The 13,282-nt window shown below is 35.7% G+C and overlaps 2 protein-coding genes across 2 annotated transcripts; both read left to right on the forward strand.

Moving 5' to 3' along the window:
- The first annotated feature begins 252 nt into the window (after positions 1–252).
- LOC109561252 (olfactory receptor 2L8-like) lies at positions 253–1,188 on the forward strand. Its single transcript, XM_019963636.2, has one exon. The coding sequence runs from the start codon at positions 253–255 to the stop codon at positions 1,186–1,188; it is 936 nt and encodes a 311-aa protein (XP_019819195.2).
- A 4-nt stretch (positions 1,189–1,192) lies between these two features.
- Positions 1,193–9,760, forward strand: LOC139184137 (olfactory receptor 2L8-like). Its single transcript, XM_070793404.1, has one exon. It carries the CDS (start codon positions 8,820–8,822, stop codon positions 9,753–9,755), a length of 936 nt encoding a protein of 311 aa, XP_070649505.1. The 5' UTR covers positions 1,193–8,819; the 3' UTR covers positions 9,756–9,760.
- The last annotated feature ends 3,522 nt before the right edge of the window (positions 9,761–13,282 follow it).

A 13,282-nucleotide genomic window follows, 5' to 3' on the forward strand; every position in this document is an offset into this window, starting at 1 on the left:
AATCTTAGCGAGGTGAAGAGGAACTAAATTTGATCATTTTTTATAATCTTTATTTAACACACTTTTAGGCAATTGCTCAACAAAATGTAGTTAAATACTTCTGAGGAGTTAATAGCACATATTGTGAAAGTCCAAATGGGAGGAAAGATATAAAATTTTAGATCCACATATTGATATAAGACATGTACTGAGTGTTCATTGTTCTAATGCATTTGATTTGTTCCCCAGCCCTGTTATATTTCTTTTAGAGGCATGGTGGGTGGGAATGCATCATCAGTAACTGATTTCATCCTTGTGGGACTCTTTCCTGAGTTTCAGCATTCCATTGTTCTCAACTTCGTGGTCATTTTCATCTACATCCTTGCTTTCCTGGGAAACTTATTTCTCATTGTCTTGATTTGGGGGGACTCTCGGCTCCATACACCCATGTACATTCTCCTCAGTCAACTCTCCCTCATTGACTTGACATTAACTTCCACCATTGTTCCGAAGACAGCCTCTAACTTTTTCACAGGGAAAAAGACCATATCATGGATTGGCTGTGGAACACAGAGTTTCTTCTACTTGATGTTGGGAATGTCAGAATGCCTCATCTTGACTCTCATGGCTTATGACCGCTACGTGGCTGTCTGCATCCCGCTGCATTATCTCACCATCATGAGCCCCAGGTTCTGTCTGCACATGGTTGCTGGATGTTGGATTGGAGGCTCCATAAGTTCATTTATCCATACAGTCTACCCTATGCATTTTCCCATCTGTGGGTCAAGGGAGATCCACCATTTCTTCTGTGAGGTCCCAGTCCTCATTAAGCTTTCCTGTGAAGACACTTCAGTGTATCAGTTAGTGGTGGTGGTCACAAGCATTGTACTGCTTGTTATGCCTTTCAGTCTCATCATAGCTTCCTATACACTCATCTTCCTCACTGTCCTGCGTATGAACTCTGTCAAGGGCAGGAAAAAAGCCCTGGCCACCTGCTCTTCCCACCTAACTGTGGTAAGTCTCTTCTTCGGCCCAAACATATTCATCTACATGACTTTCACTTCCTCACATAGTCCAGAGCAGGACCAGGCTCTCTCTCTTTTCAGCAACATCCTCACTCCCATGCTGAACCCCCTTATCTACAGCCTGAGGAATAAGGAGGTGGTGGCAGCTCTCATGAAGTTGATGGGGAGATGTGGGGTATCTTAGTAGATAAGGAATACTTCTCAGTTGTGGAAAGAACATGCTTGTGACCATGGACTAAACTACAATTCAGAGTTTAAATCCCAAGGTGTTGCATGGTTCAGGAAACCAGGGTGATTGCGACCCTACGTAAATAAAACTTTTCACGTGTGATTTCCAGGTTTCTAATGGAGGTCCTTAATTTTTCACTGGGGCATTATCATGTAAGGAGAAATTTAAGAAAATTAGTTTACCTGTTAAGTTAAATAATATTTGAAATCTTTGAAGTTATTAGAAATTTCTTCTAATAAAATATAAATTCACTATGGACCTCAAGATGAACTAAAATTCCATGAGCTGGCTTACTATTAAAATTAACAGATAAGTTGAAATACAATCAATAAAAATTATTTTAAATGAACCAGGTTTAGGTGCATTCCAAAGTTTAATATTAAAATAAACTGGTATCTTTCATAATACAAGATGCTAAGGAAAGTGGCATTTTAAACTACAAGATGATGAGATAAAGTCATTTACATATGTATGAGGTGTTATGAGCTCATACCCTACTGTATAAATATCTTATTGCATAGTAGACTCATAATTAGTTATTAAAATCACATTAAATAAATGGATACAAATTCCATACTGTAATTTAAAGGGAGGAATAATACCTATAAGTAGTATACTGAACAATTGGGGAAATTATGAGATGTTGCCCTTCTGCTGTTTTCTCCCCAACATTTTTCCCTTCCCTTGAATGAAACCTCAGGAACTCTGCAGAGTTGATTTGCTTCCCCTTAGACAGTGAGAATTCCTTGTTCATTTGAAGCTACTCACTTCAGTAAATTTCCTTGAGATATGTTTCTATATCTCAAGAAAACAGCTTCTAGAACTAACACCCAAAAAAGATGTCCTTTTCTTCATAGGGGACTGGAATGCAAAAGTAAAAAGTCAAGAGATACTTGGAGTAACAGGCAAGTTTGGCTTTAGTGTACAAAATGAAGCAGGGCAAAGACTAACAAAGATTTTCCAAGAGAACACACTGGTCATAGCAAACATCCTCTTCCAACAACACAAAAGACGACTATACACATGGACATCACCAGATGATCAATACCAAAATCAGATTGATTATATTCTTTGTGACTGAAGATGGGGAGGCTCTATACAGTCAGGAAAAACAAGACCTGGAGCTGACTGGGGCTCTCATCATGAACACCATATTGCAAAATTCAGACTTAAATTAAAGAAAATAGGGAAAACCACTAGGCCATTCAGATATGACCTAAATCAAATCCCTTATGATTATGCTGTGGAAGTGACAAATACATTCAAGGGATTAGATCTGATAGACAGGGTGCCTGAAGAACTATGGGTGGAGGTTTGTGACATTGTAGAGGAGGCAATGATCAAGACCAGCCCCAAGGAAAGGAAACACAAAAGGCAAAGTGGTGGTCTGAGGAGGGCTTCCAAACAGCTGGGAAAAGACAAGAAGCTAATGCAAAGGAGAAGAGGAAAGATATACCCATCTTTGGAATGAAACCATTCTAGGGAATATCACCAGCCTGATTATCTTTTCATTCTTAAAATGGAGAATAAAATTAAATATAATGTCATATTTCATATTCACTAACAGTTAGTGAATATGTTTTCATTAAACTTATAAAGATAACAAACTTTTTCTTTTAGTATTCAGATATTTAATATTTTAGGCTTTGTGATCTATAGTGTCTCTGCCACAACTAATCAACTCTGAAAGTATAGAAGCAACTGTAGCTAATATGGAAATTAATAAGAATGAACATATTCTAGTAAACCTTCCTGATGGACACTGAAATGTGAATTTCACACAATTTTCTGAGCCCCTGGGCCATACAAATATATGCAGCAGGGAAGTTTTGGTGGTAGTTCACTGACCTAAATACAGATGATATAAAGAGGAATTAGTGTTATCTTTGTCCTCAAACAGCTGTATTATAACATGAAAGTGTAAGCACACATGCAAAGGAGAAATTCAATATAACAAGGCAGAAATTTTGATAAAAAATCCAGAGTAGTGTATGGTATGTTTGTTCATACCACTTGTACAAATTAAACATTTATTAATTTATACATTTGTATGCAAAGAGTTGATACTGCCAAAATACTACATATTAATTTATAATTGCATTTTCATTGGTGAAACATAAAATTATGCAATTATTTCCAACCCTTTTTTTAACTAAGGTACCTTACTTTTCCAACTTTTTCTGAATATGTTTGCCTGATTTTTTACTTCCTTGACATTTCTAGTTGTTTTTAAAGAACTGAAGTGCATATTTTAAAACAATCTGGTTTTCATGATAATTATTTTGCAAATTATTTTTGAGTCTTTGTGGGCAAATATTCAGTCATAGTCAGTCAGATTGCTTTTAGAGACAGGAAACATTAAGTCTTTAGATACTATGTTTCCCTCTAGATATGCAAAAGATACCCTCAAAACCAGGTAATAATTAACCAAGACAGACTTCACATTGACTTTCTGAGAAACTTTACAAGGACTACATTAATTTTGTTCATTCAAATGGGTTATATAAAACACAGCCTAGTGAGGCAGCTTTACTATGCCCATGTTCACAGACAACATTACTAAAACTCAGAAATTTAAGTTACTTGAACAAAATTTACAGTTAAAAAATTGGAGGGATGACCATTAATTTAGGTCCTTCTGATCTCAGTTGATTTTATTTACCATATGTTAGTATGTTAAAATGAAGCTATATTATCAAACTGCTATACAATTAACTTCTTTATAAGTCATACTGGCTAAAAGAATCATATAAAAGTTGGGGGAAGTTTCTTGGGGGGGGTGAGGTAAATGTAGAAATACTGAATATTGAGTATCCTTCTATTTTTGAAATTTATCATAGGACAGACTACATGTCCCTGATGGAAATTCATCATTTGCCTTGTGGTTTATCATGTGAAAATATTTTAAAACATCTGAATATTTTTCCATAGTGAGAAATATTTTTGTACATTTTAATGTTTGCCAATTAATTTCTAAGTTTTCCTATTACAATCTGGAATCAAAATTAATTAAAGTCTGGGGACTGTGTTCCCATAAGTCACTCACTAACAAGGTCTCCAGATCCTTGAAGGAAAATTATTAAACAATCTTACTATCAAGTTAGATCTTCACTGATATACCAACCAGTATATAATATACACAGAATCATAGCCACTGATCTCACTTTCAAAATGCATGACTTGCCATCAACATCATGTCAGTTGCATTCACTTTTCTATGCAAAATAAAGGGCTAATGCTGCATAGTGAGAAGGTGTGCCTGATCACAGAAAATTTGGAAGTTTTCAGCAATTCCAAGAGGCAGAGGAGACTGGAGACAAATAGAATTTAAGGTAGAAATGAAACCAGGAAAATAAAGAGTTTCGAACCTTGCCTGGTAATGGAAATTCTGTAGAGAATCTATATGATTAAGTCCTCAAATGTCAGACTTTGGTGATTGTATTTGTCAAAGGAAAATAAAAATCTGACTGTAGGCTTCCCAGGATTGAGGTCTAGGGGAAAACTACATAGAATTACATTTCTGTTTGACTATCTGTAGGAATTACATCAATTAAATAATGAGTCATAAATACTCATATAATCAAACACAGTATAATACTAAGCAGGTACTATTTATGATGTCAAGTAAAACATTTGAGAATGAGAATTACTATTCATTTATACTCAAAACTGATATCCAAAGATTCACCTAAACTCAGGAAACGATTTAATCTCTTGATAATTTCTTGAATCAATCCTGCTGCTTTAGAAAAGCTGTTTGATGACTGAGTTGTGATTTCATTTCCATCTGCCTTGTATGAACCCATAATAGGTATGGCCTCAAAGTATGCTAACAATAAGGGCAAACTCTGTTCCTAAAAAGATATAGTAGTCATATCATTGTAAAAAGTCTTAAAAGGTCAATAAAATTCTACAGGTTAATATCACACTGTCCTCTTTATAAGCAGATTCATCTTCCATATTAGAGAAATAATGGAAATATATTCAGAGTTGACTCTCAGTAAGTACTTATTCCATTGAATTAAACTAATAAAATTGATCCACTTTTGTGAGAAAAGTTTAATAAATAATACAGAAATATTTACTAAGGGATAGTTTATTGTTCTATTTTAAAAATACTGTGTATAATTGGGTTATGCTATGATCCAAGGTTTCTACTTCCTGAACACCAACCAACAATTTGTTTTCAGGTAGCTGGTTATTATTTAATAAGAATTTATAAAAAGCAAAATAAAAGTATCAGGTAAAAAATTAAACACATTTGGAGGTTTTTTCTTAAAGTTTTGGCTCCAAAATTTTTAAACACTGACTTAGTCATCTTCATTAACCTCTTTGCCAGTTGTATTCTCATTGTTATAAAGTTAACCACTCATAATCTTAAAGAATATCATACCTTGGGTAATTAAAGTCAGGAGCACAGACCTAAAGCAAATTGTCAAATAGGGTGGTTGCAGTGATACTCATGATTTCTGAGATTTAGAATGTTTGAATGTTAGAATGTTTGCCATACCTCATACTAACTTTAAGTTGGAAGTCCTTTGATTATTATTCTAGCGAGAGAAATCAAGTATTTTTAGTAGACATATGAGTTCAACATAAAATACCAAAAGAGTTGGATGTCTCGACTCATTGAAGTAAATGGCAGGACAAGTTACATGGCATGATATGACTGTCCAGTTAAGAATTCCATGAGGTTACTCAGGAATGAGAAAACCTCAGGCTTTCAGAGTTATATAGTTCAAAACAGTTGAATAAAAAAGTGTGTAAGAATTCTAATTTGTTTCCCACTCACTTAGGAAATGTGATTTTCGCCATCAATGTGTTTTTAACCACAACAAACTCTGTGTTGCCTCAATCTTTAAATGTACATGAGTTGCTGTGTACTAAGGTAGATATCGGGCTTCCCTGGTGGCTAAAATGGTGAAGAATCCACCTGCAATGCGGGAGACCTGGGTTCGATCCCTGGATTGGGAAGATCCCCTGAAGGAGGGCATGGCAACCCACTCCAGATTCTTGCCTGGAGAATCCCCACGGACAGAGGAGCCTGATGGACTACAGTCCATAGGATCACGAAGAATCAGACATGACTGAGCGACTAAGCACAGCACAAGGTAGATAGAACTCAAATTAAACCTTACCTAATTATCCACTTACATCGTACTCAGACATTAGCTCTGTCTTCTGCGTTGGCATGTCACCCCATAGGAGACTTAGTTATAGCACTTGTTTCACTCTTCTGTGATTAGTAGATAGAAATGATTTCATATCTAAGCTCACAGTTCATTGAAGGTATTGACTGTATCTGAATGCATTGCTGCCCCTTCTTCAACACCTAGTACAGAATGTGTAAAATATAGTGATTACTAAGTAAATGTAGAATGAAAAATAAGTGGCTGGTAAAAGTATTTCAAGAACTATTCTGTAACTCTTCTGAAATCATATGAATATGACTTTAGCAAAATGTGTGCTTCCTGATCATTTTCAACAAGATTACCTTCATAATTTATATTGTAGCAGAGTTGTCACTAAAGGAACAATAATAGTATTTATTAACTGACATTTTGTTACAAAAATCATCAGGATAAACACATTCAGAAATGAACCATCACCATTAAACCAAAGGAAGGCATTGTTTAAATTATGAAATTCCTGCTGCATTCATAGAGAACAGGATTTCCAGCTATTTTGATGTCTATGCTATATTACTGCACTTCTGAGAGAAAACAGCAAAGAATATGAAATTTCCCCATATACAGCAACTGTCTTATTCAGGAGCAGGAAATCCACTTTTCCGTAAGATGACATGGAAGGAATGAGCTTTAGTTCTCATCATCAATGCCAATCCAGTGAGGGATTTGTCATATATTCTACAGGAAAATGTTTACTACTAACTCCATGGGGTTTGTTCAACTTTCTGGTTAAATATTCATTGACTATATATTCTTCTATAGCTACTGTGCTGATTTTATTGAGATAGAGTAGATAAGTAAAACATAATCCTAGCACTTAAAACCTCAACATTTATGTTGGAGAAATATGTATACATGGAAAACTATAATAAACATATACAATAATAACTCATCTAAGCTTCATGACTACACTCTTGATGTTATTTGATTAACTTCCTTATTTTAAAGATCAGGAAAGTGAGGCACAGATAGTAAATGATGCAGCTAGGCTTGAATTTGGGTATCCTAGCCCTTGATACCCTGAGGTGTCTCAGTGGTAAGTATCCATCTGCCAGGGCAGGAGACGCAGGAAACGTGGGTTCGATCCCTGGGTCAGGAAGATCACTTGGAGGAAGACATGGTAAGCCATCCAGTATTTGTTCCTGAAAAATCCCATGGACAGAGGAGCCTGCAAGGCTACAGTCCTTTGCGGTCACAAAGAGTCAGAAGACTGAGTGACTGAGCACGTATGCAGCCTCTGACATATGCTCTTAGACTCCAAGCTACACTGTCTCTTAGTTATGATGATAAATAATTATATGTCTGATGTTATTAGGGACCGTAGGAATGTGGATAGGAAAATTTCTTCTTCTTCAGCTTTCAGTATACTGATAATTCTGAGCAGAAATAAAAGCGAAGGAGTTCAGCTGTGTGAATACATAAGTCCTGTGGAGAAACCATGAGAACGTATGTTTGACTGGAATGTGGGTTATCTGTTTTAAATTAATGGAATCTAAGATTTATAAGCTTTCTTGGACCCAAGTCATGGAAAATCTAAAATTCTAGACTGAAAATATAAGCTTTATTTGGTCAGAAATAGGGAATATTGATGGCTTCCTAGCAGGTAATAATGTAAGTCTAGGAATTTCTATTACTCCATCTATGATGGTATGCATACCTGCTAAGTTGCTCAGTCAAGTCTGACTCTTTGTGTACCCATGGACTATAGCCTGCCAGGCTCCTCTGTCCATGGGATTTCCCAAGCAAGATTACTGGAATGGGTTGCCATTTCCTATTCCCGGGAATCGTCCCAATCCAGGGATTGAACCTGTGTCTCTTGCATCTCCTGCATTCACAGGCAGATTCTTTACCACCTGTGCCTGTTTATGATGGCACTTACCATAGAAAGTAAATCAACGGGATATTTCATTAAAATTTGAAAAGCAATTGATTTGTGATTTTCAAAACTAAATTGAGTGAATTAAGTTGATATTTCTTTTGCCCAAATCTATAAGAGTTAATAATCAGGGTCCATGACTATCAGAAATAATATATACATTTTGAGGTTCAAATTTGTAGAAAGTAGATCCATTGCTATGATAAGTTTCTCCAAGAAAAAGCAAAGAGAGAGGAAAAAATAAAGAATAGAAAGAGGAAAACAAGATGAATCTTAGCGAGGTGAAGAGGAACTAAATTTGATCATTTTTTATAATCTTTATTTAACACACTTTTAGGCAATTGCTCAACAAAATGTAGTTAAATACTTCTGAGGAGTTAATAGCACATATTGTGAAAGTCCAAATGGGAGGAAAGATATAAAATTTTAGATCCACATATTGATATAAGACATGTACTGAGTGTTCATTGTTCTAATGCATTTGATTTGTTCCCCAGCCCTGTTATATTTCTTTTAGAGGCATGGTGGGTGGGAATGCATCATCAGTAACTGATTTCATCCTTGTGGGACTCTTTCCTGAGTTTCAGCATTCCATTGTTCTCAACTTCGTGGTCATTTTCATCTACATCCTTGCTTTCCTGGGAAACTTATTTCTCATTGTCTTGATTTGGGGGGACTCTCGGCTCCATACACCCATGTACATTCTCCTCAGTCAACTCTCCCTCATTGACTTGACATTAACTTCCACCATTGTTCCGAAGACAGCCTCTAACTTTTTCACAGGGAAAAAGACCATATCATGGATTGGCTGTGGAACACAGAGTTTCTTCTACTTGATGTTGGGAATGTCAGAATGCCTCATCTTGACTCTCATGGCTTATGACCGCTACGTGGCTGTCTGCATCCCGCTGCATTATCTCACCATCATGAGCCCCAGGTTCTGTCTGCACATGGTTGCTGGATGTTGGATTGGAGGCTCCATAAGTTCATTTATCCATACAGTCTACCCTATGCATTTTCCCATCTGTGGGTCAAGGGAGATCCACCATTTCTTCTGTGAGGTCCCAGTCCTCATTAAGCTTTCCTGTGAAGACACTTCAGTGTATCAGTTAGTGGTGGTGGTCACAAGCATTGTACTGCTTGTTATGCCTTTCAGTCTCATCATAGCTTCCTATACACTCATCTTCCTCACTGTCCTGCGTATGAACTCTGTCAAGGGCAGGAAAAAAGCCCTGGCCACCTGCTCTTCCCACCTAACTGTGGTAAGTCTCTTCTTCGGCCCAAACATATTCATCTACATGACTTTCACTTCCTCACATAGTCCAGAGCAGGACCAGGCTCTCTCTCTTTTCAGCAACATCCTCACTCCCATGCTGAACCCCCTTATCTACAGCCTGAGGAATAAGGAGGTGGTGGCAGCTCTCATGAAGTTGATGGGGAGATGTGGGGTATCTTAGTAGATAAGGAATACTTCTCAGTTGTGGAAAGAACATGCTTGTGACCATGGACTAAACTACAATTCAGAGTTTAAATCCCAAGGTGTTGCATGGTTCAGGAAACCAGGGTGATTGCGACCCTACGTAAATAAAACTTTTCACGTGTGATTTCCAGGTTTCTAATGGAGGTCCTTAATTTTTCACTGGGGCATTATCATGTAAGGAGAAATTTAAGAAAATTAGTTTACCTGTTAAGTTAAATAATATTTGAAATCTTTGAAGTTATTAGAAATTTCTTCTAATAAAATATAAATTCACTATGGACCTCAAGATGAACTAAAATTCCATGAGCTGGCTTACTATTAAAATTAACAGATAAGTTGAAATACAATCAATAAAAATTATTTTAAATGAACCAGGTTTAGGTGCATTCCAAAGTTTAATATTAAAATAAACTGGTATCTTTCATAATACAAGATGCTAAGGAAAGTGGCATTTTAAACTACAAGATGATGAGATAAAGTCATTTACATATGTATGAGGTGTTATGAGCTCATACCCTACTGTATAAATATCTTATTGCATAGTAGACTCATAATTAGTTATTAAAATCACATTAAATAAATGGATACAAATTCCATACTGTAATTTAAAGGGAGGAATAATACCTATAAGTAGTATACTGAACAATTGGGGAAATTATGAGATGTTGCCCTTCTGCTGTTTTCTCCCCAACATTTTTCCCTTCCCTTGAATGAAACCTCAGGAACTCTGCAGAGTTGATTTGCTTCCCCTTAGACAGTGAGAATTCCTTGTTCATTTGAAGCTACTCACTTCAGTAAATTTCCTTGAGATATGTTTCTATATCTCAAGAAAACAGCTTCTAGAACTAACACCCAAAAAAGATGTCCTTTTCTTCATAGGGGACTGGAATGCAAAAGTAAAAAGTCAAGAGATACTTGGAGTAACAGGCAAGTTTGGCTTTAGTGTACAAAATGAAGCAGGGCAAAGACTAACAAAGATTTTCCAAGAGAACACACTGGTCATAGCAAACATCCTCTTCCAACAACACAAAAGACGACTATACACATGGACATCACCAGATGATCAATACCAAAATCAGATTGATTATATTCTTTGTGACTGAAGATGGGGAGGCTCTATACAGTCAGGAAAAACAAGACCTGGAGCTGACTGGGGCTCTCATCATGAACACCATATTGCAAAATTCAGACTTAAATTAAAGAAAATAGGGAAAACCACTAGGCCATTCAGATATGACCTAAATCAAATCCCTTATGATTATGCTGTGGAAGTGACAAATACATTCAAGGGATTAGATCTGATAGACAGGGTGCCTGAAGAACTATGGGTGGAGGTTTGTGACATTGTAGAGGAGGCAATGATCAAGACCAGCCCCAAGGAAAGGAAACACAAAAGGCAAAGTGGTGGTCTGAGGAGGGCTTCCAAACAGCTGGGAAAAGACAAGAAGCTAATGCAAAGGAGAAGAGGAAAGATATACCCATCTTTGGAATGAAACCATTCTAGGGAATATCACCAGCCTGATTATCTTTTCATTCTTAAAATGGAGAATAAAATTAAATATAATGTCATATTTCATATTCACTAACAGTTAGTGAATATGTTTTCATTAAACTTATAAAGATAACAAACTTTTTCTTTTAGTATTCAGATATTTAATATTTTAGGCTTTGTGATCTATAGTGTCTCTGCCACAACTAATCAACTCTGAAAGTATAGAAGCAACTGTAGCTAATATGGAAATTAATAAGAATGAACATATTCTAGTAAACCTTCCTGATGGACACTGAAATGTGAATTTCACACAATTTTCTGAGCCCCTGGGCCATACAAATATATGCAGCAGGGAAGTTTTGGTGGTAGTTCACTGACCTAAATACAGATGATATAAAGAGGAATTAGTGTTATCTTTGTCCTCAAACAGCTGTATTATAACATGAAAGTGTAAGCACACATGCAAAGGAGAAATTCAATATAACAAGGCAGAAATTTTGATAAAAAATCCAGAGTAGTGTATGGTATGTTTGTTCATACCACTTGTACAAATTAAACATTTATTAATTTATACATTTGTATGCAAAGAGTTGATACTGCCAAAATACTACATATTAATTTATAATTGCATTTTCATTGGTGAAACATAAAATTATGCAATTATTTCCAACCCTTTTTTTAACTAAGGTACCTTACTTTTCCAACTTTTTCTGAATATGTTTGCCTGATTTTTTACTTCCTTGACATTTCTAGTTGTTTTTAAAGAACTGAAGTGCATATTTTAAAACAATCTGGTTTTCATGATAATTATTTTGCAAATTATTTTTGAGTCTTTGTGGGCAAATATTCAGTCATAGTCAGTCAGATTGCTTTTAGAGACAGGAAACATTAAGTCTTTAGATACTATGTTTCCCTCTAGATATGCAAAAGATACCCTCAAAACCAGGTAATAATTAACCAAGACAGACTTCACATTGACTTTCTGAGAAACTTTACAAGGACTACATTAATTTTGTTCATTCAAATGGGTTATATAAAACACAGCCTAGTGAGGCAGCTTTACTATGCCCATGTTCACAGACAACATTACTAAAACTCAGAAATTTAAGTTACTTGAACAAAATTTACAGTTAAAAAATTGGAGGGATGACCATTAATTTAGGTCCTTCTGATCTCAGTTGATTTTATTTACCATATGTTAGTATGTTAAAATGAAGCTATATTATCAAACTGCTATACAATTAACTTCTTTATAAGTCATACTGGCTAAAAGAATCATATAAAAGTTGGGGGAAGTTTCTTGGGGGGGGTGAGGTAAATGTAGAAATACTGAATATTGAGTATCCTTCTATTTTTGAAATTTATCATAGGACAGACTACATGTCCCTGATGGAAATTCATCATTTGCCTTGTGGTTTATCATGTGAAAATATTTTAAAACATCTGAATATTTTTCCATAGTGAGAAATATTTTTGTACATTTTAATGTTTGCCAATTAATTTCTAAGTTTTCCTATTACAATCTGGAATCAAAATTAATTAAAGTCTGGGGACTGTGTTCCCATAAGTCACTCACTAACAAGGTCTCCAGATCCTTGAAGGAAAATTATTAAACAATCTTACTATCAAGTTAGATCTTCACTGATATACCAACCAGTATATAATATACACAGAATCATAGCCACTGATCTCACTTTCAAAATGCATGACTTGCCATCAACATCATGTCAGTTGCATTCACTTTTCTATGCAAAATAAAGGGCTAATGCTGCATAGTGAGAAGGTGTGCCTGATCACAGAAAATTTGGAAGTTTTCAGCAATTCCAAGAGGCAGAGGAGACTGGAGACAAATAGAATTTAAGGTAGAAATGAAACCAGGAAAATAAAGAGTTTCGAACCTTGCCTGGTAATGGAAATTCTGTAGAGAATCTATATGATTAAGTCCTCAAATGTCAGACTTTGGTGATTGTATTTGTCAAAGGAAAATAAAAATCTGACTGTAGGCTTCCCAG

Source organism: Bos indicus, chromosome 7, assembly GCF_029378745.1.
Source record: "Bos indicus isolate NIAB-ARS_2022 breed Sahiwal x Tharparkar chromosome 7, NIAB-ARS_B.indTharparkar_mat_pri_1.0, whole genome shotgun sequence".
Taxonomy (NCBI): domain Eukaryota; kingdom Metazoa; phylum Chordata; class Mammalia; order Artiodactyla; family Bovidae; genus Bos; species Bos indicus.